The following is a 27,534-nucleotide window of genomic DNA, read 5'->3' as shown; positions in this document are numbered from 1 at the left end:
TTCATTAAATGTTTTTATGTCACGAAACAAAGATAAAGAAAATTCAATATAATGTAATATCGTAATACTTTTGTCATACTAAATCTAAATTACATTTAAGACAGCCTGAGAATCTGCCTCGCGGTGGGATCGCTTTCTAATCAAGTTTTATGTGTGAATCTCTCCCTCTTCGTTCTTTCGTATCTCATTTTATCTTTATTCACAGTATGTGTCCACTTAATAGATGTAATTTGTTGAAATTTCTTTTTAATTACATAAGTTTTTCATTTTAAAATCCCTTGTTTTTGCATCATTACTAGAAATATTCTAAGAGAAGAACATTTATTTGTAATATTAATTTTGTAGGGATAAGAGTTTTTTCCACGTATGGAGCATTTTTATAAATTTTTTATCATTGAACTATAACAGGGTGTCTACTCTTTCGAAAAACACAAAAAACCGGGAATATTCAGGGATTTCTTTTGTATCCAGAGAAAAATGAGGAAAGTCTCATGGAATTTTATTGGGATTCAAGAAATTTTTTCGAAAATTCTTTTTTTGATAATTTTGCTTTTCATCTGCTTGTAAACAGTTAGCCGTGTGTGCAAAACTGGCGTCTCACTTTGTGGAAAACTCATTAATTGTTGAGAGTTTTGGCTTTATTTTTAATAAGGTATTTTTCTAGAATTCTTGATAAAATTTAACAAATAGTTCTAGTTATTAAATAAGAAAAATGCCAGGTTTACGCTGCATCTCACTTTGTCGTTCAATAATTTTTTTAGCATTCTTGCCAAATTTTAAGCACTTGAGAATGCTGTAAAAGTTCTACAAAAAGTTTTATATATGCGTAAAAATGATTAGAATATTATATTAGATAACTATATAAATTAGATAATTATAATAATTATAAAAATTAGATCGCCCAAGACACTGGATGTAAATGAGACTCACGTTATACTGACGTTTCGATATCTAATTTAATTCATAATTAAGCATTCTAACAATTTTCATGCATATCTAGAACTTTGTTTAAAATGTATAAGTGATTGCAGAGCGACACAAAAAAACATAAAATCTCATTTAAAGTCGATAGAACATTTGAAATATGACCAGTGTCTCACCTCACAATCAGTATTTGTATGGTGTCTCAGCCAATTTAATATGCTTAATAAATATATTGTAATAATTTTTACACATAGAAATCTCTATAAAATTAAAAGTGATTCTAGACTGACATGAAATTTCATTAAAGTCGATAGAACTATCGAAATTTGACCAATGTCTTTTCTTCATATTTATATATACGTTTGGCATTTTGGGCAATCTATTTTGTAATTTGTTTAATAAATATTCTAATAATTTTGATATATAGAACTCTCTCTCTCTCTCTCTCTCTCTTTGAAAATCAAAAGTAATTAGAGAATAACACAAAGTCTCATTAATCGATAGAATTATCGAAATATGATTAACGTTTAATTTGACAATTTAATTTGTTTAATTAATATTCTAATAATTTTTAGAGAGAGAGAGAGAGAGAAACTTTTTAAAAAATATATTTTAGAAAAAGTTGTATTAAAAGTCTTGAAAATATTATTTTTACTTGGAATTTTGGAAACAAAAATACCTGAGAAATCAGGGAATTTTTTTACAAGATTTAAGTAGACACTCTGTATAAATAACAAATTAAATAATAAAAAGAAATTACAAGGTTAATTCATAAAAATACTATCTTTTATGACTTATAACCGATAAATACTATTGATTTCTATTAAAACATGTACGTTAAAGAGAAACTTTTGTGCGGATCAAAAATCTCCGTATAGAATATAGAATTACTATACAACTATAGAGAAAGAAAGAGTTATATTCAAAGATAATCGTTTCGTAAAATCGCTGTGTAAGGAGACGATTCTCGAATTAAGCGCAAAATGCTAGCACTTTTTCCGGGGTTAAGAATACTCCATGATAAAAATTCTCGCTGATGATTGCCGACGTCCACTTCAGAGGAGGCACTACGACAGATCCTAAACGTCGAATCGATATACAACGAACACATATCCGCGAAGCAGGCGCGTGTAGACTCCAATAAAGCCCGGTCGGAGCCCGTTCGATCGTTGGCACTTGACGAATCGGACAATAGCCTCGTGACGCAGATACGATCCGTCCGTTCAGGATAAATCCGTAAAGGTCTCTCGGGCATACATTAAACTATATACACTTGCATGTTTTCGACAGGGAGAGAAAGGCCGTATGGTAATACCATGAGCATCCGGTTGTACATATAATCGCGGGCGAAGAGATACACATCGCTTTCCCATTTTACCTCTCTTTATCTTCTTTTTTCCGGGGATTACTTTCGGGTCAGTGAGCCGATCGCGCGTTCTTACAGAATACTTGGTGCGCATCACGGAGCGAATCGAATCTCCACGAGTTGGAGTCGCGTAGTCGACAATATCTCACGAGAAATCGACACATTAGAGTTCATGTTTATGCTTTCGTGTAAAGAGTGCATATAAAAGTCAGTATTCTGAAATTAAAACTAATAGGAATTTCAGTGATTTTTATTGAATGTTTAGACTATCACAGTTTTGAGTGTTTAAAAAACTTCTAAAAATTACCATTGTTCTCTCTCGAGATGGTATTTCGATAAATATAAAAATTTTTAATTCCCTAATTGTATGTACGTGACGTCTATATAATTCAAACTTGAATAATTCAACTTTTATTTGATTTTTAAGCCTGTATTATTAATTATACTTACGTTAAATGTAACTTATATCGAAGCGGAGTGTACGAAAAATCATGATACTTTGACAGAAATTCAGAATAATTAGATGTAATCTTTACTAATTATATACCATACACGTTAGCTGTAAATTGCATGTTAAAAATCCTTTAAATATGAATTTATACGATAAATAATGTTATTATTATCACAAATTGATATGTCATTGATAAAAAATGTCTCTCGCACTGACAAATCTTCCGTAACATATCATGCACACAGGTGCGCATTTAAAAAAATTACGAGCACTCATTGTATATAGGTACATACAAGTAATCGAAGTGCACATTTGTTTTATCCGTTACTTTTTAGTCTCGCAGGATTATCGAGCTTCAACTTACGGTCCAACAATGTTCGGTGGGAGTACTCGTTTGTAGTATACGTTCGTAGTAATGCGTGCAATAATACTCGTACACGTGAAGGCGCGGGTTGCGCAAGCGCACAGATACCTCCATGGGTGTACATAGGTGTATGTTAAATATCTAAAGGATTTGCATGTACGTGAAACGTGCACGCATTAGCGTAATCGTTTGCGTTTTTCTACGATAAGAGCTTTACGACTGACTATAGTTAATGAGAATTTAAAGTGAGAGAAGAAGGAAGATTGGCAAACAATCGCGGTATGTCGTTACGAGAAAATATTGTATAGCGATTGATTCTCAAGACAATGGCGTTTCGTTGCTTTCTCCTTATCTTTACACAAATAAAACGAATTGTATGGGTACGCGACGCGGAAAATTGGAGGAATATTCGCATTGATGCACAGAGGCAATATGTATCAAACTAAAGATGCTTAGATGTTTGTCGATAATATCGATAGCTTGCTTTGGATATTATTGGATATTTATTGACATTAATACTTTACTTTCGATATATTATGTAGACGTAAGTACTTATATCAGAGAGATATTATACGTTGAATCTAAAATAGTTTATACATTTTTATAATACTTGCCAATTTTGTACGCGAAGATTAGATTTTCATAAATTTATTTTTTTTTTTTGTTATGAAGTTATTTTTTTAATAATCACAAGTGATATAATGATTATTCGAATAATGTTCGAATTTAGTATTTAATGTGAATGGTATATAAGATAAACATTGATATATAATTGTAGACACGTTGTCACAGTTTCATGATTACAAGTGTGACAAGATAATTTAATACATTAGTCTACGTAATAACTTTGTGATAGCAAAAATGATAGAGATTGTAAATCTCTTGATAATAATTTAGAAGGTACTTGTAAGCCATTTGACGTACAATATTATACGCTTTCTCTCTCTGTTTCTTTTACAAAGTTAGATTATTACTCATACATTACGCGATCCTGTAATTTTTTGCACAATTAATTAAGATGTAATTATGCTTTTGTCGTTGCTATAAGATAGCAAAGACAGAACTCCTTTACAGAAACAATGAGGTCATTCTAATTGAACTACTTTCTACTCTTATGGGATAGTTATTATTTCTTATGATTTCGACCTTACGTTCACTACGCACCTTGACACTAATAGAATGACTTTATAATATGCTACAATGGTCAAGTAGAATTTAAGTGGAATTTAAATCATTTTTACACGGTCATGATCTCGATAAGCATTGAAACTGTCACCAGTTTTTTAAGATACAAAAGATACATAAATCATTAAAAAGAGATGAGCAGCGATTTTTATCTCATTGTCTGCCCCCCCCCCCCCCTCTATCTCTTTCTCTCTCACACTAATAATTTATTACCGAAATTCTATAAAGAGTGTAAGGAATTATAAAATAAATTCAAATTAAAAGATTGTTAAGACAGATATCATAGTACGAATTATATAAACGCGTTAGAAAAAATACACATACACAATTTGATTTTAAATCTATCTATAAATTTTACTTTAAAGAAATGCATGGAATTTCTATTAATAAATCGGAATCCATGGATGAATTTAGAATTGATTTATTTCTTACATTTCACACATAGTGTGATTTGAAGCGAAAAGAAAACGAATATTATAATAAGTATTATATTTGAATGTAAAATATATATTTTTTTTTTCGAGTCACGGAATGACGATCTTGGTGCGTTTCACGTACCTATTGATATTAAAATTGCAAAAGTTTCTTCGCGATATGTGTCCCACATGCACGACGGGGTGCACTTTATGTAATTGGCGTCGGTAAGCGGGATACATTTAATGCGTGTACTTGTTGCTCGATTGCCAGATGTGCAACTCCCAGCGTGGCGTTTATGTGGACGTTGGAAGTGATGAGCATACGGCGTCGGCTATCCCCAAATTCTGCGGCCCACGCTTAATCGATGTAAACGTCCGATTCGGGCGAAGAGCGAGAATGAGAGAGAGAGAGAGAGAGAGAGAGAGAGAGAAACAGAATCATAGAGATAACTGAAAGTTTCTTCGATCGTTTATTTCCGCCACAATCTGTCATAAACCATCTGTGAAGGACCGCATTTCCGGAATTGCGTCGTTCTTTGATCTAGTTTAAATCCCGAGCGAATCATGAAATTTGTGATCCTTTCTTTATACCGGATTTCCGCAATCGCGAAGACATATTCAGCCATCGTGTCTGTTTAACGATCTTGCGAAATGTGATGATTCATAAGTTTTTTTTTTTCGAATCTAAACAAAGGTCGGACAATTTGGAGAAGCGGATTGTGTGGCCTTGCGGTCTTTTCCTTATTTGTCTTATCCTATTTGGATTCTTGATCATTTTGCTTCTACTTGAAAGTTTCCTTATATGAGTTTTGAAGTCTGCTCATTTATATATCGTCCTGTTTAATGCAAATTTCAGCGCCTCTTAGCTACTGTCTTTTGATCAAAAGACTGTTTCTTTTATATGGTTGCTTGTAAATTTTATTTTATTTCCGTAAAAATTTATCATCTATTCGTAAAAGTCTTAATTTTTTTTAACAAAAATATATCCTCGTAGACACACACGTAAGCATGAAATAAGAAAGTACGTTTGTTAGTTATAATCATAATTTCAGAGTTAAATTAAAATTTCTATTTATGATATTTTTACTGAAAATTTACTGACTATTTACTTTTGCTGGAGGAATATATATATATATTCATTTTATATTTTCCATCTTAAAAGGAAGGCATCGAGATTAACTTTTTTACTTAGACTCGTCTGTACGATGCATAATATATTACAAAAAGAAGAGATTCAAAAGATATCATTTCGAATATTTGTTATCAATACTTGTCTTTAATATTTATTATTTCTTTTACTATATATTAAGTACACTTGATATATAATATATTTTTTTTCCAAATAAACATAATTCGGATCGCGAATAGATCTTTAGAAACATCCAGCGACTTTATGTAAATCTCTTTCAATCCCTACGTGCCTGCTTTTTAAATTTTTCCTGTTTTTATTTCGAATGTAAATTAATCAGTTACATTGGCATTTGAACGTTGTATCGATGGGTTAATGATTTTGGGTGAATATTTTTCCATGATTTTCTTTATCTTCTCGCGCGTTTTGTTCTTTTCTATGGATTCTTCCCCTTTAGAGCAATACACTTCGGAAATTGTGTCGTATTCACCTATTATCAAAAGAACAAAGCGAACCCACAGGGGTGAAAGTCGGAAAAGAATATGTTGAGAGAAACAATTTAACTAATGGAACGGCTATCGTCCCTGAAAAAATCCACGATTATGTCTTCACATTTTCATTCTATTGTAGTGAAAATATCTTCTCATGCAACTCATTTTATCGTAACTTATTTCGCAATAGAAATAATTCTAAAATATCAAAATTTGTTAGAAACGGAAATATACTGCATGTATAATAAACTTATATAATAACAAAACGTTTTCATTTTGACGCGAATATTTACGAGTTCTCTCTATTTTCATTTCCCATGCTTGCGACACTCGATGATCGTCGTTGTTGATACGCGATTCGAATTCCTACGGATATCGATATAGGTTGGCATTCGCTTGAGGTACAACGACAGGAATGCAGAATAGGGATTTGGGATAACGCGCGAGAACGGAATGACTATATAGAAGTTACCCCATTTATATAGAAAAATTTTGGAAGCATATAAATAAAAAATAATTAAGAACAGTTATGAAAAAAATTATATTATTATTATTCCTATAAGAATGTACTTGTAATTTATTTTACGTCCATATTTTTTTAATTCTAGAAAAATATATATATATATATATATATATATATATATAAATTATATAAATTAAAAAACTCCAAATATGTATAGAATTAGTTTTTATTTGTAATCAAAATAATTGTATTTCTCAGTATTCTTGTCGTACATCTTTACACATTAATAATCGATACTAGTTAAACTTCACTTTATTATATAAGAATTTGCAAACGTTTCTAGTGAACAAGTAGCATAATTATCGCATCTGTCAATTGACTAATTATTTGGTCTGCAACTGTCAATTGCCGAAATTATTTGGCCTGTGTCGCTAACTTGCAGCAACAAGTTAGCGACGTTCGAATTGACTTTCCCTCGCTGATTGTACCCTAGGCAAGTGCCATTTGCGCGTCCTCAGGGTGCATAATGCGTTATTAGACGGGCGGGAGACACATGCTTTGTCACATCATTATCGACCAGTCGTTTTCCCTGCTTGTCATCCACAAATAACTGCTTGTTACGTAAGTAAAAATAGAACTAACCAAATAAAAGTACTAATGATTTAGTTGAGCAAATCATATCCTTTCGATGTACAATAAAAAATATGATCTTTATCATCATTAATATGTCCTTTTTATACACGTAAATCTTAAAATTTTGTTATAATTAAAAATATGATTTTGCTTTTTATAAAATGACAAAAAGATATTATTGTAAAAAATACATTTTATCTTTCTAGACAAATATAAATAAATAAATAAATAAATAGATACATAAATAAATAAATAAATACAAATTTGTTATAACCCTTTTCATTATTGCACAGAGATTGTTAATTAATAATTTTTAATCCATATTCTAGAATATAAATCTCTCCATTTTTTAATTAAAAGATGACATAATATGTCTTGTATAACGTGACATTTTTTTTAGTTAGTCTACATATAACATTTAATCTGCAATACCTCATCGATACAGAATTGAATTCAACATTAACGTTAATTGTCATTGCGACCGAACTTCGAAATGAGAGATAAAAGTATCGTAGTGGGTCAGCCATTAATCAGTCGAGCACGACCTGGTGACTTCCGGGACACACTCGCACACCACGCTGTCGGCCTGCGTAATGCGTTGTACGCGACTGCATGACAAATGCCCTGGCGCGATATCATTATCGCCCAAACTCGCGCCATTCTCTTTCTCCTCCTCCTCTTTCCGTCTCCTCGTTGGGAGCTTCGCCAGGGGCGACCAGCCATCTCCGATCTCACCCCGAACCCCCGACAACCCTCCGACGATTTCAGTTCCCACGAAGCGCTATGTTACGCGAACCTGCTTCTAACGGGACACGTAAATACCCCGTTCAATCGATATTATGCGACAGCACCCGCATCTGCGTGTCTCTGGAGTGCGTGTGCGCGTGGAGACATTCATATCGTAGTGAAACTCGAACACACGAATCAGAGAGAGAGACGGAACTGTGTAATATCGCTTTCTTCGCCTATACGGTTTGCGTATCGGTACGTGCTATCGATATCACGGCATTTGGTTGCATCAATTTTCGTCGCGATTTTTATCGCGAACTTTCTCGCTCGAAATATGTATGCATCGCGACATATATGCATCAACGGAAAATATAGGCAATTATTGAATATAATTTGGTTTTATGGAAGTCGATATTTTTGTTATGTCGGGATAATTTATTACATTTAAATATCATGAATTTAGGAAACAAGGTGTGTGTGCGTATGTAACTTAAATTAAAATAAATTCTACACAATTATACAATATATCATTTATAGATTTATCTTTTTGCGAATATTTTTTTAAAATAAAAAAGTAAGTATTATTTATAGAAAAAAAAAATATTATTTCAGTCACTTAGAAATTTTTCTTTCTATCGAAATCTCTATTTGCGCCATTAATTTTTCAATACCTTACACATTAATGCAAAGAGAAAGTTATAACTCCAGTTTTTGTCGATGAAAAAATAAAACCCGAAATAAATTTTTAAGCCGCATGGTGACAAGGTATCCTTAAGTCGACGTCTTTATTTTAATATATTGGAAACAGCGCTGCCGTTGCACGACTTGAGCCACCAGCATCGTCCTCGCGGCACGCGTCCTATTTCCTCGAGATTTCATTTCTCCCTTTTCTTCCCCTTTCTCCCCTCCCCCTCCCACCCCCCCCGACTCGTCGCGGCTACTCGGACCGAATGTTAACCGACCGTGCGACCGAGAGGGATTTTCGCACGTGATGTTTCCAGCACTCGAGAGTCTCGCGAGTGCTTATGTCAGATGGCGAACGCGACCACCCAAGAGCGGAAACCTCCCCGAACTCACACCCCACGAAGTGCAAGGGAATATAGCGTATTCGGGCCGCGCGCTCGCAACGAGTTGTACGGTTCAGTCAGTTCGATATTGCGAGGGATGACGGGACGCGGTGGTCTTAATGCATTTGGCGAGGTAGCTACGGTACGCATCACCAGGCACCCTTTCTGCAAGCTCAGCACTCCCCCTGCTCTCTCTCTCTCTCTCTCTCTCTTTGTCCTTTTCTTCGTCTCTTTTCCTCTATGTTCCTGTGTCTCTCTTTACCCCCCTCCCCTTTCCATTCCTTCCTCAAGAGGATATAATGGCCCTAAAACGAAGCGGGCAAAGTCCTTGGCTTTAATCTCTTAACGGGCAAACGACAAAAAATATAGTCTTTCTCTGTTCTTATAACATAGAAGCCGTCGACTCGCGCGTTCGATTAAGAGATTACCTCGTCTGTGATAATTATCAGTGACGATGCGTCTCTTGTTTAGGGTGTAAACTTCTTTTTTGGGTTTTGTCCATCTTCATTTAATTGACATGGAAACTGATAGCAGTTATCGTTAAATTCTTTTTTTTTTTTAATTAATACTAATTTAGGTAAGAGAGAGAATTTATTATCATTTTATTAGAGTATATATTTTTTATAAAGCAAATATCCTTGATAAAATAAAAATATAATTAAATTAATGGCTTTATACATATAACTGTAAATGAACATTTCGATTACTATTTAATTTTTTGGTTACATATACAATAGCAATATTAATGCCGACTAATAATTAATATAACGATATAAATTTTGGAAAGTCTGCGAAAGTAATTTCAAGTCGCTAATTTTCAAATTTTATATAAATAACAATAAACATTATTTATCTAATAAATCAATCTACAAAATAGTTAGGGAGTAATATGTTAGTGAATATTATATAAAATAACTGGAATATATTATGCTTATTTCTTCGTACATTTATTATTTCGTTTAAATCATCTAAGATGACATTCATAGGTCATGTTGGTGAGAATCAAAATACAACATACACATAGGTAGTAAAGTTGTAAGATGTCAACACAAGAGTCACAGTCGTCAATGAACAAGCGCCGAGACAAGGTTGTAAGTAAATCACTACTTTTCAGTGAAACATGAGAAACAGATTATAGCTAAAGCACGCAATAAATATGTTACTGAAGTATTCTAATTGAAATGTTTTATTGTCAGAAACGTCTCTCTTGCTGGTCGTCACGCATGTTTTTTTCTTTTAATCCCTGTCTTCATTTTCGCTCTGATACTTATTAAATCGTTAATAATATCGCAGTTTTTAACTCTTGCATTAATTTGGTTATTAGATAGATGTATTCTTTTTTATAAATAAGAAAATAAAAAAAGAAAAATATGTGGCAGTATAAAAGATGTACACATATGTGAAAATTAGTTTTATATTTTGATAATAAACTACGAATATAAATATCTTTATGTTTATCATTTATTTAATTTTTGTGATGATGACGCATAAACAAGCTTAAATGATATTTTGTACTTATAAAAACGAGTTAATTACACACATAATTACGTATACTGGTTTTATCATTTTATGAAAATATCAAGAGGATTTATTCTGCAAACTGTTTGAATTATGTTCAGGAATTACGTAGGTAGATATATTCGAGAACGTACCAATTGCCCTACTAAATGCGCTTTGGAGTTGTGATGTATGTATTAACGTTTGAATAAACTTTCCTTATTTGTACACTGCAGAAGCTGAACACCAATCCGAACATCTTTATCGAATATTGCAAATAGGTCACGGTAGCATTACTTTTGTGCGATTTCGATAAACTATCGTGAAAAAAAGACACGATCAATGCCTAACCAATATTTTCGATAATACTTTCCTTTTTAATCGCGCTAGAGTTAACAGTAGAATTAATTCTATATATATGGGAAAATATAAAATTATTGTTAACAAAATTATTTTGATTATGCATTAAGTTTGTACTTATTACACAATTATATCTGAGTGAGTTTAAAATTATAAAAACCATTGAACAATTTATAGCCAATTTTTTTCTATAATATTCTATGCATCATTTATTTGTAAATAAAATTAAATCTTTGAAATCTATATAAAAGACTAAAATCTATATAAAAGACTAAGCTTCTATAGAAAGATAGGGATTAATTTTGTAATCGGGTGAATGAAAATAAAGGATAGTAGAAAAAATAATTTAATAATAAAATGTAAATCATATAATCTCGAAAAAGACTTGATAGATATAATATAGTAATGTAAATGCTATGTGCAGAAAATATATTTTTTACATAAAAAATTGTTTTTAATCCTGGAATTTATCGGTAAAAATTTTATTATGCATTTATGCACAATCTATGCGTAATATTTCTTTTTGGAGCGATTCTAGATCCACGGAACATGGAATATTCCGCCATAAATATTCCGTCATTCACGGATAATATATTAAAAGAAACACTAGAGAGAGATACTTAAAAAAAAGAAATCCGAACAGAGATAGTTTACGAGATTGAGTAGATGATAAAAATTTTTCTTTCCGTTACTTTGAAATTCACGCCGATGTCAGCGGCGAGGACGGCTCTGTCGGTCGGGAGCACTTAGAAAATCGATAAGCCCCGGCTCGCTTGATCCGCCGTTGGCTGCTGCCAGGCCATATCTTGATTAAAATCAGTGCCGCCGCCCGGTACTCTCCTTTCTTCGACATTTCCCCGCCGGTTCCCTCGCCGCCCGTGTCGTTGCAGCCATCGTCGCCGTCGCCGCCGCCGCCGCCGCCGTCGCCGCCGTCGCCGCGCGATGAATCCGGTTAGTCTCGTTAACGTCCTAAGTCACTGAGAGTCTCTTCCGCGCCATTCTCCGTCACTTTCTCTTTTACGAGACGCGGAAAAGATCCACGCGATGGAGAATCATGCGGGAGAGCGCCTCTTACTCCGGGATGTTCGCTTGCAATCGAACGTGACATCGGACGTTTCTGGCCGCTGGTTGACCGCATTGCACGATCTGCGCTCGACGAAAGTGAAAGCCCACATACGCTGCCCGACGCATAACCGGTCGCATGCTGACCCCGGTCAGGAATGCATCTAGCCGATATTAATTCCACTCGCTTACAGAGAACGACGCTGCTCGCATGTTTGAAGTCGGTCCTATATAGAAAGTTCTTCTTTTTTCTTTTAACGAGATCACGCGGTACGAAATTGAAAATCTCAAGGATTTCATAATTCTTATATAGACATGGATGTCATTTTTGTACAGGCCGGTAATCTCTATATATTACAGACAATATATAATGAAAAGATGTGTCCTTCTCATGCGATGTTGTTAGATGCAACGCATTTATTGTTAACCACCTTGCTCCGCATTAAACGCTTGTTCGCATGGTCGCGCTTTGTCGAGCGAAAAGGACGGATTAATCCGATCGATCCTCTCTTCAACGCTCGGCATAAAGGATCCCTCGCATTTGATCGAGATAATACCATCGTACTATCATTGTACGCTAACGAACCTTACCGCTCGCGGCGATGACACGCGTACATTTATGGCGCACGCAATATGCCGAGGATGCCCCGGGCCAAGGTATTCCCTGTAGAGGGGACGATCGTAAGACGACCGTACCTAAGATCAATGTGTGTCGGGGGACTACTTGAAGGACCTATACGCAATCCGGAAACTGATCGACAGAGAGATGGACAGAGATAAAGAGAGAGAGAGAGAGAGAAAGGAATGGAGGGAGGGAGGGAAGGAGAGAGAAATGAGGGAGGGGTATTGATAAGTGGGTGCTGTTTACCGTGCTCAAATGTTGACCGAACTCCCTCGATCGTCTCGCAGCACCATATTCTGCTTTCAAACGAACCTCGCCTTCAAACGAGTCTATGGTGAATTCTCATTCATGTGGTAGGCAAGCCAAACGACGCGAATCTTCCATCATCAACAGGGGAATTGTTGAAATTAGTTTTACATTTTTTTCTCTCCGTAGGAAACGTCAAAATATTATGGATTAAATATTTCAGATGTAACTTATCTTTTTTTTTTTTACGTAAGCGTGAGAGATATGTACATATATATAAATCCTTCCATCTTTTACAAAAAATTGAAATTGATTTATTGTTCCGGAAATACAGATATTTCGAGTTGTTACCTATTTTGTGAGAGAGAATTTAATACATACATCAATACAACTTGAAGAAAAATGACATTAAGCAAAATATCTTTTAAAGTATGTAGGTATATTTACAGTGGAAAATACGACTCAAATTCATGCAAATCGAGAAAATTTTTACTCGACGAAATGACGGAGTTAGATATTTTTTTACGTTTTGATATATTATAGATTCAGAATATATAAAAATTTCCGATTTTACTAGTATAGAAGATATCGGACATGGTTATGATTTGTCATTTAATAACTCACTATAATGTCGATTTCGTCGCCGCCTCGATCGCTTGAAACCGATATTCGATTTGAATGTCGAATGATTTCAAACTTCGATATAACGTGCAGTCCTTTGACTCGTTCGAAAAAAAGAGTGCGCAATAAATTTAAATCTATGTAAAAATCGCTCTTTTAAAATCCTGTAGGAAATATTACTTATACCATGCGCCGATTAAATTGTTGTAGTTTTATGATTTTTATTAAATCATGAAGCTATATACATATTTAATTAAGTTTGCTAATAACATGGCATAATTTTTAGCTACATACAATTATTATAGTTGTTTTATTGTAATATTTACAGATATTATATATTAATATTCAAGATTTTGAGAAACATAGTTATTTCTTTAAATCCTTCAACTTTAGATTTTATTTTTGGAACCACTGACGTTACTGGCATACTATTCCTAGCAAAAGAATTCTTATAGGGTATTATTTAATACTGTATAATATTAAAAATATCGATAGCGAGATATTTGTAACTGTTCCCGTGTCTCGTTAACGTTCGCGGAAGCCGATTGACGATCAAGACATTGTTGACGTCGCTGTTTAGAAATGACGCTGAAGGCTTTTATCCCACCCTTTTTCGTCGTCCACCCCGTTCGGTACTTTCGCACCAACATTGGCGGGGGAGCTCGCGGGGATTTCTTCGTCCACAGACGACGGTACCGCTTTGTCCGTCCAATCTCCCCGTTATAGCAGCAGGATATTACGATGATGCGACAATGAACGCAACGATCGCTATCTGCGATGTGCGTCCTGCGTAGGGGAGGGAGATGGAGGGGGAGGGCGGGTCGAGCCACCCTTGCGGATCTCCGTGAACACGCGCGTGTATCCGTGTGAATGCTCTCACATACACAGACGCGCACGCGTGTACGCATGTACGTACACGCAACTATATGCGCCACCAACTAAACTACCCCCGACTGACGCCTAAACCTGTTCCTCCCCTTTTATTATGGGCTGCGACGGTTATTGGATTGTACCGTGCTATTTGTTGGCTGCCACGCTAATGGATCCATAATCACCGGGACGAATTAACGCGCTACAACGACGCTAACGGGCCGCTACTTTAAATACAGAAACGCCCGCACGCCACTTATTCCACTGCACGGGCGCTTAAACGATCACTGTTGAGAGAATTTTCGGATTGCTTACGATGCTATGAAACGTTTTGTTTCGACGCGAAAACATATTAAACGATAACAAATTATTATACTTTCTGCGATTTATATGTATAATTATATTAAATAACATATTTTACGGAATAAAACAAATAAGAAATTTCATTTGGCTTTTTTTTACTACAATTTTTGAAAATCTAATAGAATTTTTAACTTTGTACCTTTTTACATAGATATATTTTATAAGAGCTTTATTTAGTTATGATTTAAAAACGAGATTAAATTCTGAAAATACTTAAGGCATATTTTTACAAATACTTTTACATTTTTATTTTAAAGATGTTTCAATCTTGACAGTTTTTAATTTTGCAAATATTTCCTTTAAAATAGTATCACATATAATTTGATAATTCTGTAAGTTATAAAAAATCTGTACTTATTTAATTTAAATATTTTTTGATATACATATACACGCACGTTGAATTTAAAAGAGTTTCTAAAGGAGTCTAGCGAGGAAGGGTTTTTTCACGCGAGTTTCATGGTGGTCCTTAGGGATTAGGGGCTAAGTCCTAATCTGCTAATTTAATTCTTCTTTCTACACCGAATCTCTATCCTTCAGACATACTGTTAGTTGTGTTAGTTTCGGCTTTTAAATTTACTCTTTTCCGAGGTGTGCCAGGCGATCATTGTCTCGAGATCCCGAAGTCGGAACACACGCTCTCTGATCTTTACTGCCCGACTGGATCTTCCGAGATATATATGTATATACATTTGCAGCGCGCTCGGCTTTACGGGCCTGTCGAGCAAATGAAATGAAATTCATGCAAATCGTGGAACCGCGCCGACTTCCCTTTGCGCTGTCGAGGTGGCATCGCATCGGTTTTGTATTGGGGCGGCGATGCGTCCAACCTACATCACGAGGGTGAAACGTACTTCCTCCTCGGTATCTCGGCCCACTGCTCGTTTAGATAAAATTCGCAAATCAACTTGATCTTCTCTTGAGGAACTTTAGTTAAATTATATTATCGTATCATCGAAAAGTATATAAGTGAATCAGAGTAGAAAAAAAATAAAAGAAACGTAGAAAATAAAGATTAAAATAAATTTTGATGATTATTTTATTTTATTATGCAATTTTTGTATTATTACAATTATTGTATTTATCAAGAACTTTGACACACACACACACACAAGTTATTATATTTGTGTCTTAATAAGTTCTTTTCATTTGATAAGTAGGAAACACGCTACGTTATTTAAAATTTTATAAGTGCGTTCTAATGGCAATATAAATTCTAAATAGAATATATTTAAGGTAATAAATGTCATGATAGATAATAATAATAATAAAATAGATATCATGATAGATAATAACAATGGTTAGATGTACGTGTGTTCTTTCAATATATGCGCTATTTTATGGAAGAAACTCTAATAATCGTAATATTATTTTCATGTTCAGGTTATGCCAGGAACGGACCCAATTACTATGGCACATTGATCGGAACTTTACAAGAATACGCACATGGTATCAAAGGTACAGTGTATGCCGTTGATGACGCAACGATGTTTATAAAAGGATTTTCTTACGATGGCACCGGTCCAGATGCTTATTTCTGGGTCGGAAACACCTCTCGGCCCAATCCTGATGGTTATATCGTACCTTATCCCGAGTCTGATAGCAGGTAATTATTTACATTATTTATATTTAAAGTATTACATATCATTACGCCTTTTTTTACATGTGAGAAAGTGCTCGATATATCAAATTCATCATATATATAAAATGTTAACTAATTGATTATTTCTGTCTATACCAATTTGATTTCGAATATTATTCAAAGATTTGTAACTACTAGAAATATAATAAATAAAGCCATCTATTAAATAAGAGAAAAATAATACATAATATTTGGATATAGTATTAATTAATTTATATTAATTTGCCATTTAATTTTTGCTTATTTTTACATAGAGCAATTGAATAATTTTATAGATCTCTCAAAATCGTTAGATGTTCTTTTAACAGCAAAGTTGTGTTTTAATAGTAAAATTTTCGCGGAAAATACTATAATCGAAGCTTAAAACATTAATTTTTGAATTATATATTATTTACAAAGGAAAAAAAGGATTTTTCATTTGAATTTTATGAAAAAGTTAACAAAAAATTAACAATTATATTCAATGATATTGAGATGAAATTATTTTAATAAATTTTTTGCAGTTTAGAAATAATGATGGAACAAATTGCAAACTTGCAAAACATGACTTCATTTTGACTAAAAAAAATCGATTTGAAAACAAATCAATTTTAAATTGAACAGAGAATCTGTTATTAAAAAATAATATTCACTCAGATTTTGAAATGCTCTAAGATTGAAAATCAAATAAATGCTTAACGCACAAAAAAGGTAGTTGACGATGTTTCATGCTATACAATATACTTGTGCGATTTTTCAAACGCTACAGTAGACAGAAAGCAGCCAAGTAGAAACGTAATAAAACGCTCGCGTAGATGAGATCCGGACGAGATTGGCGTATAATTCCCGTTTTATTAACTGCACTCTCCCGCACATCACGACTCATTCGCGTTCGGCCTTCCTTCTGTTTTCGTCCCCTGTGCTCCCTCTGCTCGCTCCTTTCCGCATATAAGCACCGCGTCGCGTTACCCTCCGTCGCGCCCGCAACGGGCTCTTTGAATTTCATTTCATCCCTTGGTTACGGACTGCCGCGCGCGTTCGTCCTGTATCACTCTCACTACTGCACCCTTCCTTTCGGCCTCCTACATCCCTGACCGCATGCACCACCCGCCCAGCCCTCACAAATCTCTGCTCGGTTGATCGTCCGCACGATGCGCAGATTCGCCGGCGATATCAAAAGGCGTAAAATCGAATCTTTGTAATAAAAAACGACGCAAGTTTATATCTTCCGGAAATTTAGATAGTTATATGTAATAGAATATGTTGCAAATGCGTTTGCGAGAATGCAGGTTTATTTAATTACAGCACGATATATTATTTTGCAGAAACATTTAAAAACCACAGAAAAATAGAAACACACAAGTTTTTTTTTTTTTTTTTTTGTTATTGCCCTCCTGTGCAATTTCGGTTATTTCCTTATTATTTACGTAGTTCTCTAATATAATTTATATAATTTCTGCAATAAATGTTTCAATTAATTATGTTTTAATTATACTCTGTTGCACAATCTTTGTTTAAAAATTTATTAACATTTTTTGTTTCTCTTTTTTTAGCACTGATCCACGAGTATTGGAGGCATACAATCACACGGACATTATTCTGAGGTTACCCGGAGGAAAACGTATACGAGACATCAAATGGCTAAGTGTTTGGTGCAGAAGATTTACGGTGAGTAAATTACAACGATCGATCAAGATCTCGAATAATATATTTTGCGTATTTTTCTCTCTTCTACATGGTGATTTTATTAAAACAAAATTTGAGATTTAAATTTTTTTGTCAGCACAATGGATAAAATATTTATATGTGCTTCTTTTGAACTTTATAAATTATTATAGATATATATTATACATACATAATATATAGAAACTTACTGTTACTAAATAAGCTACATTCAATGATTGTAAAAATATTGTAATAAGTCATCTTTTGAGCATTTTAAATTTTTGGCTAAATAATGCGATCAATAATTTACGGTGCAAGAAATTTACAATTATATGACATATCTTATTTTCAACCATACGAATTCGCAATGTCAATGGTCACGCGTAAGTTCTCCAAGAATTTGTTCACGCGAGACTCGTCGAGACATTCCATGTTTGATTTCTCGATATATTGCGCACGTTTTACGTCACGCGACGCGCAGAGAATAGAGATAACTTGATTTTTGAGAAGGTTCAGAGGGAAGCTCTATCGGACGTGTGCATTCGGGGTCAATGGTGCGTATGAGATGGATACGGAAGCCGAGTTTCGGGATCTGACACGCGCGCGCGTGTGTGCGTGCGTCTACGCATACACGTGTGCGTACATACGTGTGTGAGTGGGTAAGCCCTTCTCTTTTTTTGGCTTTCTCTGGGCTTCCCATTCGGGTGCACACCGGTCGAAACGATTCGGTATCTCTTTCACGCGCGTGCAGATGAGTAAACACGATACATGGATAATATCACACCGAAAATCGCTATGTGTAACAGAATATTTAAATTTACATGTATTACTTTCAACTTGTTGAGGAATCTAAAAATATGATTATTTCAATCTGAATGATGTTCTGTTCAAGTGTAAAATTTTTAACCTTATGACATTTTTTTTTTTTTTTTTTTTTTTTTTTGTGTTTCATTCTGCAATATAAGAAGAAGCTCAATTTTCTTCTTTTATTCTATTTATTTCTTTTTTTTGCATGGTACACGTGCGCTTATTTTCGAGCTAATCCAGCTTAGTTCTTTTAATTCCTCTCATCAAAACTACACAAATTAGAATGTAAGATATATCCTCTTAAATGGATCCACTCTTTCTCTCGCTTGAGCCGAAGCTTAAAAATCTCGGTGCACGCACGAGAGTCTATACGTTTAAGCGAGAGTACCTTTAGTTTTCTCTTTCCCCTTTTATCGGGCGCACACGTATGAATATAACGACACACATACGCGATATATCGCCTTTCTAGGAAGGGGAAAAGGTTTGAGGCGAGCATATCGACGGTAGAGAGCAGAGCTTTTGCTCTTATATTAGAGGAGGGCTTTAATATCGAAGTCTGAGGGGTGCTCCCGTACCGTGACAACCCTCCATCAGACACGCTCTGTCACCGCAAAACGCGCTGTCCGCCGTCTACGGTCCATTCTACCGGGTGTCTCATTACGATCACTGCGAGTCATCATTTGGGATTTGGCATAAATTGTCCTCGTTTACAGTTTTCCTACCGATCGACGAGCGTAAACCTAGAAGGAAAAAAAATTTTACGAGGTTTCTTATATCACCTCGCATAAAAAGTACTTCAAGTAGTAGAAACGAGCCTTCTTGTTATAATGGCAAACGATTGCCTATCAGTTGTTGCTAGTTTTAGATTGTTGTTGTATAATAGAAGAGGAGGAATATAACTTGTTTAAAATATAATAATTTAATTACATATGTATATAATACACATAGTAGAAAATAAATTAATGAACAAAATAGAAATATGCGATTATATAATGAAGAGTTGACATTTATAACAATTCAATCTTTTATAAAAGAAATAAAGATTTTGCAAAATATATAAATATAAATATATATGTATATATGTATATATATAAAGCTAACAATAATATATAACATATACAATAATAATTTACAATATAATAAGTATAAGAAATGCTTTGAGTTCCATTTTTTAAATTACGCAAAATTTATTGCATTTATAATAATGTAAATGTCATTTAAAATTAAAATATGCACTATTTCACGGTTTTCTTTCATCACGTTATACTCGCATTCTTATTATGATGCTAAGAATCGTGATATATATAATCTTTCGCTTTTGTAATGTTTGTTACAGATTGTCTTGAAATAAAACCGTTCAAAAACACGGTTTTCGATCAAACAAGATATTCTTTGATTACGTCCGATCACAAAGGAAAAGCCTATAGTACACGTCATTGAAACATTTCTAAGATTTCTGACTTCTACGCGCGTGCTTCTTTTTCTTTGATTTATAGAAGTGGATTTCTCTCTCTCTCTCTCTCTCTCCCCCCCTCTCTTTCTGCAGGCTGATATCATATAGCCTATAAGAGGAAGATGTAGGTTTTGCTTAGATATCTGGTAGACAGGAGCTGTCTATCAGTCAGCACTTCCTCGCGTTACGTCCGGAGAGAGGATGTATTGTCAGAGTAAACCCTCTTTTTTCCACTCCTTCTCCGATTCCTTTCCCTCTCTTTCTCGCCCTTCCCTCTTAGCTCTCGGGATCTCCTTCCGTTTCCTCTCAAAGACACATCTCTTTTCCTCTCAACTTATGTATCCTTCTTCCTTCAAATCCGTCGGGCTTCCTTTCAAAGGAACAGAGATATCCTTTGGCAATATCAAACCACCGTTCAATAGACCACTGATTCAGGTAGGATTTAGTAATTTTTTTCTTCGTCTATCCTATCTTTCGACCACCGTCCGAAGCGGACAGTCATGCTACTTTTGTGTGTGTGTGTGTGTGTGTGTGTATTGTACGCAGAGATGTTGCGAGAGGGTGAAAACGACCTCTTATCATTCCATTGTGATTTTATCTAGTAGTGGCGTTCGTCTTTCGCAAAGGAATTTGAAAGCTGGTGATCAGTTTGTCATCTTGTTTTTCCGTTTTCCGTGCTTTCACGCTTTTTAATATTTCATTCTCTCTCGTCTGCCAATGATTCTTACCTGCGATTAATTGCATTCTTACGTTTTGCATTGTAAATGCGTGAGTAGAATGCTAGCTCGATCGAGCGAAAGTTCAGACAATGTTCCATTTCCTTGGCTTATAAATATCATTTATTGGAAAAATGTTTAATATCTCGTATATAATAATTTGAGATTTGATGCGTTGCACGCAGTGAGAATGTAAATTAAGCGACTTAAGATATATCGTCTTTAATTTCCGGGATGCAAATGTTGCATATTTCGCACGTAACAATGAACGATAACAATCTGAGAAGTTATATAAAGTTTGGTTACGCAAATTATCTGTTTTATAACATAATTGATAATTATTTTTAAAAATATCATTAAAGTTACATTTTTCTAGGAAAATACAAAGATTCGTACATGAATTTGACGTAATAATGAATAACGGTAATGAATGAACGGAATAAACAATATACATTTATATTATTTAATATATATAATATATATTATTAAACCATTTACTAATATACACTGATATAATTTATAACGCAAGAAATCAATCATTTATAATCTTTCTTCATTTTCCTGATTGGAATTATTATTCTTTATTACAAGAAAAAATTCTAAAATTAATAAAATGACTAAAACAACTAACTATATACGATAAAATTACAGTAAAAAATATAATTCGTTTGTATGTCATAAGCAATTTTGACAATTGATATAATTCTAAACATATCTTCTTCTTTTTCTTCGTCTTATTGTATGTAGGACTATGTCCTGTATTTTATTTATCTAATCATATATTTTATATTACTATAAAAATATATTAATATAGTGAATTATTATGAATTATTATGAAAATTTATATACATTAATGTAAATTTTAATACTATTTACAAATCTCAATAAATTTTTTTCTATGCGTCCACAAAAAAATAGTGGTAAAAATATCTTTTAGGGATACGAAGTTAGTATGTATAATCGTGTTAACATAGACCATCTTTTATGGGTACCATCATTCGGTAAATTACAACATTTTTCACTTTCTGGTTAATCTATGCGTGACATGAACCACTACCCTACTGGCGATTAGCGCGATCGCGTTTGTCATTTCTCGTGGCGTGACTCATTCGTGCATCCGATTAGACCAACGACAAATGTAAAAGCAGACACTATATTACGTTACCTCACTGATCGTGTATTGTACGCGTTCAGTGCTCGTATTATATTATCATATATATATATATGTACATACAGGGTGTCCGGTAATTGTGAAAAACCTGCAGATTTTTTAGATTATTTGGAGACGATTTTTCCTCAGCGAAAATTTCGAGGCATCAATAATTTCTGAGTTATAAGCGATTGAAAAAAGACGCTTTTCACAAATTAAATTTTTTGAAGGTACAAAATTATCAAAACTACATTCTTTGGTTAATTTCATAATAGAGTTTACTTTAATAGAATTTTAATTTAAGACTTAATTACAAAGATATATGTATAATGATAAAAATTGGAAACTTGCAAAAAATGATGACGTCTCTCGATATTTTCGCTGAGAAAAAATCGACTCCAAATGATCTCAAGAATCTGCTATTAACAAGTTTTTCACCAATTACTGGACACCCTGTATATATATATATATATATATTGTATATATATATATATATGACATGTAATTCAAAATTATTTTGAAATTCTCGACTATAATATATTTTATTGTAAAAGTAAATAATTTCAGCGATTATGTAAAAAAAGTAGCTATGATATATTAATAAAAAATGTATTACACAATTTTCATTACACACACTCTCTCTCTTTATCTTTTCGCTCTCCCTTTTCTTTCTCTCTCTTTCTGGTATAGTTTATTATTTATAACGTGCATTATTAATAATTAACATACACCATGTTGCGTTTTATCATCGCTTTTTCATCACATATTATATTATTTATAATATTTCCAAGAGATTTTTAAGTGGGGTCAATAATTTGCTTCTTTCTACTTTTTCTTGCAATCTTCTTATCCTTCGAAAAATAACGCTATTTTTAAGAAAACAAGACTTTTCAAGGGGAAAGAAAAAGACAGACACTTTTGACATCTTTTTAAAGAATTTTCTTTTCCCGCTGAAATGGCGATATTTCCGAATGAAATCTAGCTCGCGCAAAGTGTCAGAAGTCGGTGTTCGTTCTGCTAGTCGCGTTCCAGTTGGAAAAAGAAATGATTGTTCCATAGTCGTGTCACACGACATTTGCATGTGAATTCTCCGGTCTCTTTTCTGGGCATCCCGGGGTTAATTAAACGCCTCATAGTTTTCGGGGTGGGATGACGAAGTACTATTGCTTCTGGCACCAAGTGGACGATCCGACCCTGTGTCTGAGAGAGCGTCAATTAATAACCGCTTAGAATGGATTCCTGGCTTGGATTCTCAAAAGAGCGCATAAGTGGAGAATCGCGTCCTCATCAGGCGTAAGCTTATCTTTGTGCTGATAATGTGTATATAGCTTTTAACATTGTTAGTATGTGCTAAAATTTTTAACATTTAATCTTTTCTCTTTATAATCTTAAAAGTATATGATATTGATGAAAGAAATATCTTTCTATCATACCTTCAATTCCCTAAATATTTATAATATTTCTAAAAAAATTATAAATTTATATTATTACAGACAGTTTAAATGATATATGTATATGTTATTGCAATATTTGTCTACATATACTATTACTTTTTTACTATATTTACAACAATTTAGTATTTTATTTTACATTACTTCACAAAATTGTTTTGGAATAATTGTTAATGGAACTCAGAAAAAAGCAGCTATGGTATATAAATAAAAAATGTGTTGCGCAATTTTCATTACACACACACTCTCTCTCTCTCTCTCTCTCTCTCTCTCCCTTTTTCTGGTATAGTTTATTATTTAACATGCATTATTAATAAATTAATATACACCATGTCGCGTTTTATCATCGCTTTTTCATCGCATATCGAGCTAAATATTTGCATATACCTCATGATAAAATCATTCACCGGTCAAAATTCCGACGGTTATTTCAGCGGAATAATAAAATTTCGTGACATGTGGGTGATTTTTCGATGCCGTCAACAATATGAAACATAAAAGCGACATTGATAAGTTCACGGACGATGTGCGTAAAAGCTTTGAAACATTTTTTATCTCTATATTGACATCATTCATTGTATTGGCGCCGCGAGAGCTTTTCAAGCACATCGTATAACTTCGAAAGCCGTTCGATGCCGTTGGATCTCGCCGGTCCTTCACCGAAGTCAATGTTAATAATCGATTTCATATCGGGACACGAGACTCCCGCGATGTCTTCTCCCAGAATATTTGGAAAAGGATCTTACGAAAGATTTTAGTTCGGACGTATAATGTTTGAAATATCGTCTCACATCTTTCACACGATATATGTCACATTTTTTCTTATTATTATATTTCTATCTTTTGATATAACTGATGACATAATCTCTCTTTAATGGATGTCAAATATTTTCTTGAAATCCGAACAATTTGAATTCGTATTCTTTTTATGCATATTCCACCGATATTAGCATAAATTATATGGAAATTTTTATATGTATATTTTTGTACTTTCTCAAAAGAAAGCTACGTTTCTTATTTTATATTTTTTACTACCGATCTTTACATTATTACTTGTTATTATTATCATTGCTGTATTGGAGTTCTTTCGTAGAACTAATTTCGCGAAAGTATAATAACGAGTACAGTTGGATGCAAAGCATCTATCCATCGATACTGCCATTAATAATCTTGACAAATCGGCAAACGACTTGTCACCAAGTTGATACAGTACGATCGGCATACGATTCCGTGTACAATGTCAATGTACAAATCGGTGGACAAATTACTAGTCGCTAAGGCATTTATTTACGACTTGTCGCCATCGTCTGTGCGATCAAAATTATAATAGATTAAATTATAAAATTAAATTCATTGCGATGGTTCTTTGAAAAGTGTTAATTTAATTAGATTTCGAAGAATTAATTCTAATTTACAGTGTTTGATGTGCGTAAAGATGATTTTAAAAGACGTTTCATAAAATAATCATTTTTTTATTCTCACTTGTTACAAATTTTTAATTTATTTTAAGATTTTATTTACAAAAGAAATATAAAGCTCTTAACTTTTTTATTATCATGGCAATAATAAATTATTTTACAGTATAAAATTAAGAAATTTTGTTTGAAAATATATTTCTATTCTTGTGCTTTCCGTAAATTACACTTATTATTTAAATTTGTTTGATTAAAAAATTTGTATGCCGATATGTCTGCTACAATAAATCTATGATGGGTTTATTGTACGTTACTTTTTCGTCATTTTTATAACACCACCAGTTTTTAACAAAACTTTAGCGTAGCGCAAAGTTTAACGTTACCCTCGATAAACAACCGTTTCTCCAATAACGCGTTTCAGCTTTTGGATATTCGGAGCTTCATCGATCACTTCATAGTAGAAAATGACTATCCACACATGAGAAATCTCGACGTCCATCGATTCGACGTCGAGCGCGATCGCGGCGGGCACATAAACGCGTCGCTTTCACAGAGGGATGATACGCGCGAGTTGCGCGGATACCGCGTGTCCATATGCACATATATATATATGATACACACACACATACACATGCCCACATACACGAATATATATATATATATATACACACGTAAATACATATATATATATATTTATGTATACATACATACAGATGCACGCTCGCACACACACACACACACACCAAGTTAATAGTCCATACACAAGTACGAGCGCGGACGGGGACACGGAAAACGGACGATCAGGAATTGAGGCAAGGTTGATAGTCCTGGATAACAGTGGCGCAAGCGCAGACGCGACAATACCCGGTCGATGTTGGCCGGGGCTGGCTGACTGGCTGGCTGGTAGCCGAGGATGTTCTCTTTCTCTCTTTCTCTTATTCTCTCGCTCTCTTGATTTCTCTCTTTCCACCCTTACCATTCCGCAGGTATCACCCATCTTCGTCCTGTCGTCGCGTCTCTTTCTCCCTTTCTCTTTCATCGCGCAACCCTTTCCTTTCTGCGTTTCCGCGTCTTCTCCCCGTCCTTCTTCATCGTCCCGTGATTCTTACTATCGTTTTGCTATTCGTTTTTACGTTGCTTCATTCTATCTATCCGAGTCCATTCTTGAAAATGACGCGACGTTTTCTTCATCTAACCCCCCTCCCATTATTTTGTCCCTTTCGCTCTTTGGGACTGTCTGGCGTGTCCTCCCCTTACTCCTCGCCCAGGTGTCGTCTCTCTTCCTCCGTTTCTGTCCATGTTGCGGTATTCCATGTTCCGAGCGCCGCCATTTTGAACGGGATCACCCTCCTACCCCTCCCAATGGTCTCGGTGTCGAGGTCGAAGGCCAGGAGTTTGTTTCTGAAGGTCGGAGCTTTTAACGGTATTTTCTCGAGGAATTAATTTCGATTACACAGTTTCTAAAATTGATTGACAACTATCATGTATCATTCAAGCTAAAATTTACCTTTATAATTTTATACGTGGATAATTGCTTAAACTGCGATAAATTTAATTTCATAACGTCTATTATTTTATCTTATATTAGATGAGATATGAACATTCTTTAACTATAATCTTCAATATGTCTAAATCTCACTTTAAGCGAAATCTCTTTGAACGAAATAAATTGTGCTTTAAAGTTTCATATATAAAAAAAAAATAATTATTTTTAGTTTTATTAATTATAGTTCTTGTATCCGATCATTTCTGCATTCAGAAAATATGAGGAAAATATTATGCTGATTTAATTCACAATAACGCACTCAATCTTTGTGTATATTATAACAATTGTATTTAATTTGTTAATTTTTATACGTGATCTTATTGCGCGCACGCGCATGTTTAAATGTATATATGTATTCTTTATACATTACTATTTTTTATTACATTTTTGAGTTTTCTTTTAAAATTTTATTATATATTTTATATATTTTCTTTTATATTTATTGTATATTTATTATACCTTTTTTATTATTTCAACAGATACGTAAATATTTCGAAAAGAGATTTTAATTTGAAAGATTCTATAGAGACAGAAAGGGCATGTAATAAATTGAATCTCATTTAATCAGATCTAATATTAGTGACTTCAAAGTCAAATATGCGGAGGATATGTATAATCTCGACGAGAAGGTCGAAGGGCATTAAATATCTCGTGCGCCATTTTAACATCACCTACGTATTGACTCGACTTCGTGGGTGTATATTTCAGCTGATGTACATATGCCAATGTATCAGATCGTATCTCAAATACAGCGATGCACTGACGTACACACGCCCATGCAACATTCTAGGTATCAATGGAAACTCGATGGATAAATCGAAGTAGCAATGTACAACCAGTTTACGAAGATCCAG

At 34.0% G+C, this 27,534-nt stretch overlaps 1 protein-coding gene across 5 annotated transcripts in view; it reads left to right on the top strand.

The window, feature by feature from the left end:
* The window catches only part of LOC140667882 (protein Skeletor, isoforms B/C), a 71,685-nt gene that overhangs the window by 24,483 nt on the left and 19,668 nt on the right, over positions 1–27,534 (top strand). For all 5 annotated transcript variants that reach the window (XM_072896214.1, XM_072896216.1, XM_072896215.1 and 2 more), the window contains 2 exons: positions 16,240–16,462; positions 18,031–18,145. In XM_072896214.1, the coding sequence (XP_072752315.1) occupies positions 16,240–16,462; positions 18,031–18,145 (338 nt within the window). The remainder of the gene's footprint in view (positions 1–16,239; positions 16,463–18,030; positions 18,146–27,534) is intronic.

This window comes from Anoplolepis gracilipes, chromosome 7 (genome assembly GCF_047496725.1).
Source record: "Anoplolepis gracilipes chromosome 7, ASM4749672v1, whole genome shotgun sequence".
NCBI classification, from domain to species: Eukaryota; Metazoa; Arthropoda; class Insecta; order Hymenoptera; family Formicidae; genus Anoplolepis; species Anoplolepis gracilipes.
The sequence above is the reverse complement of the archived record's forward strand: the minus strand, read 5'-3'. Positions and strand labels throughout refer to the sequence as shown.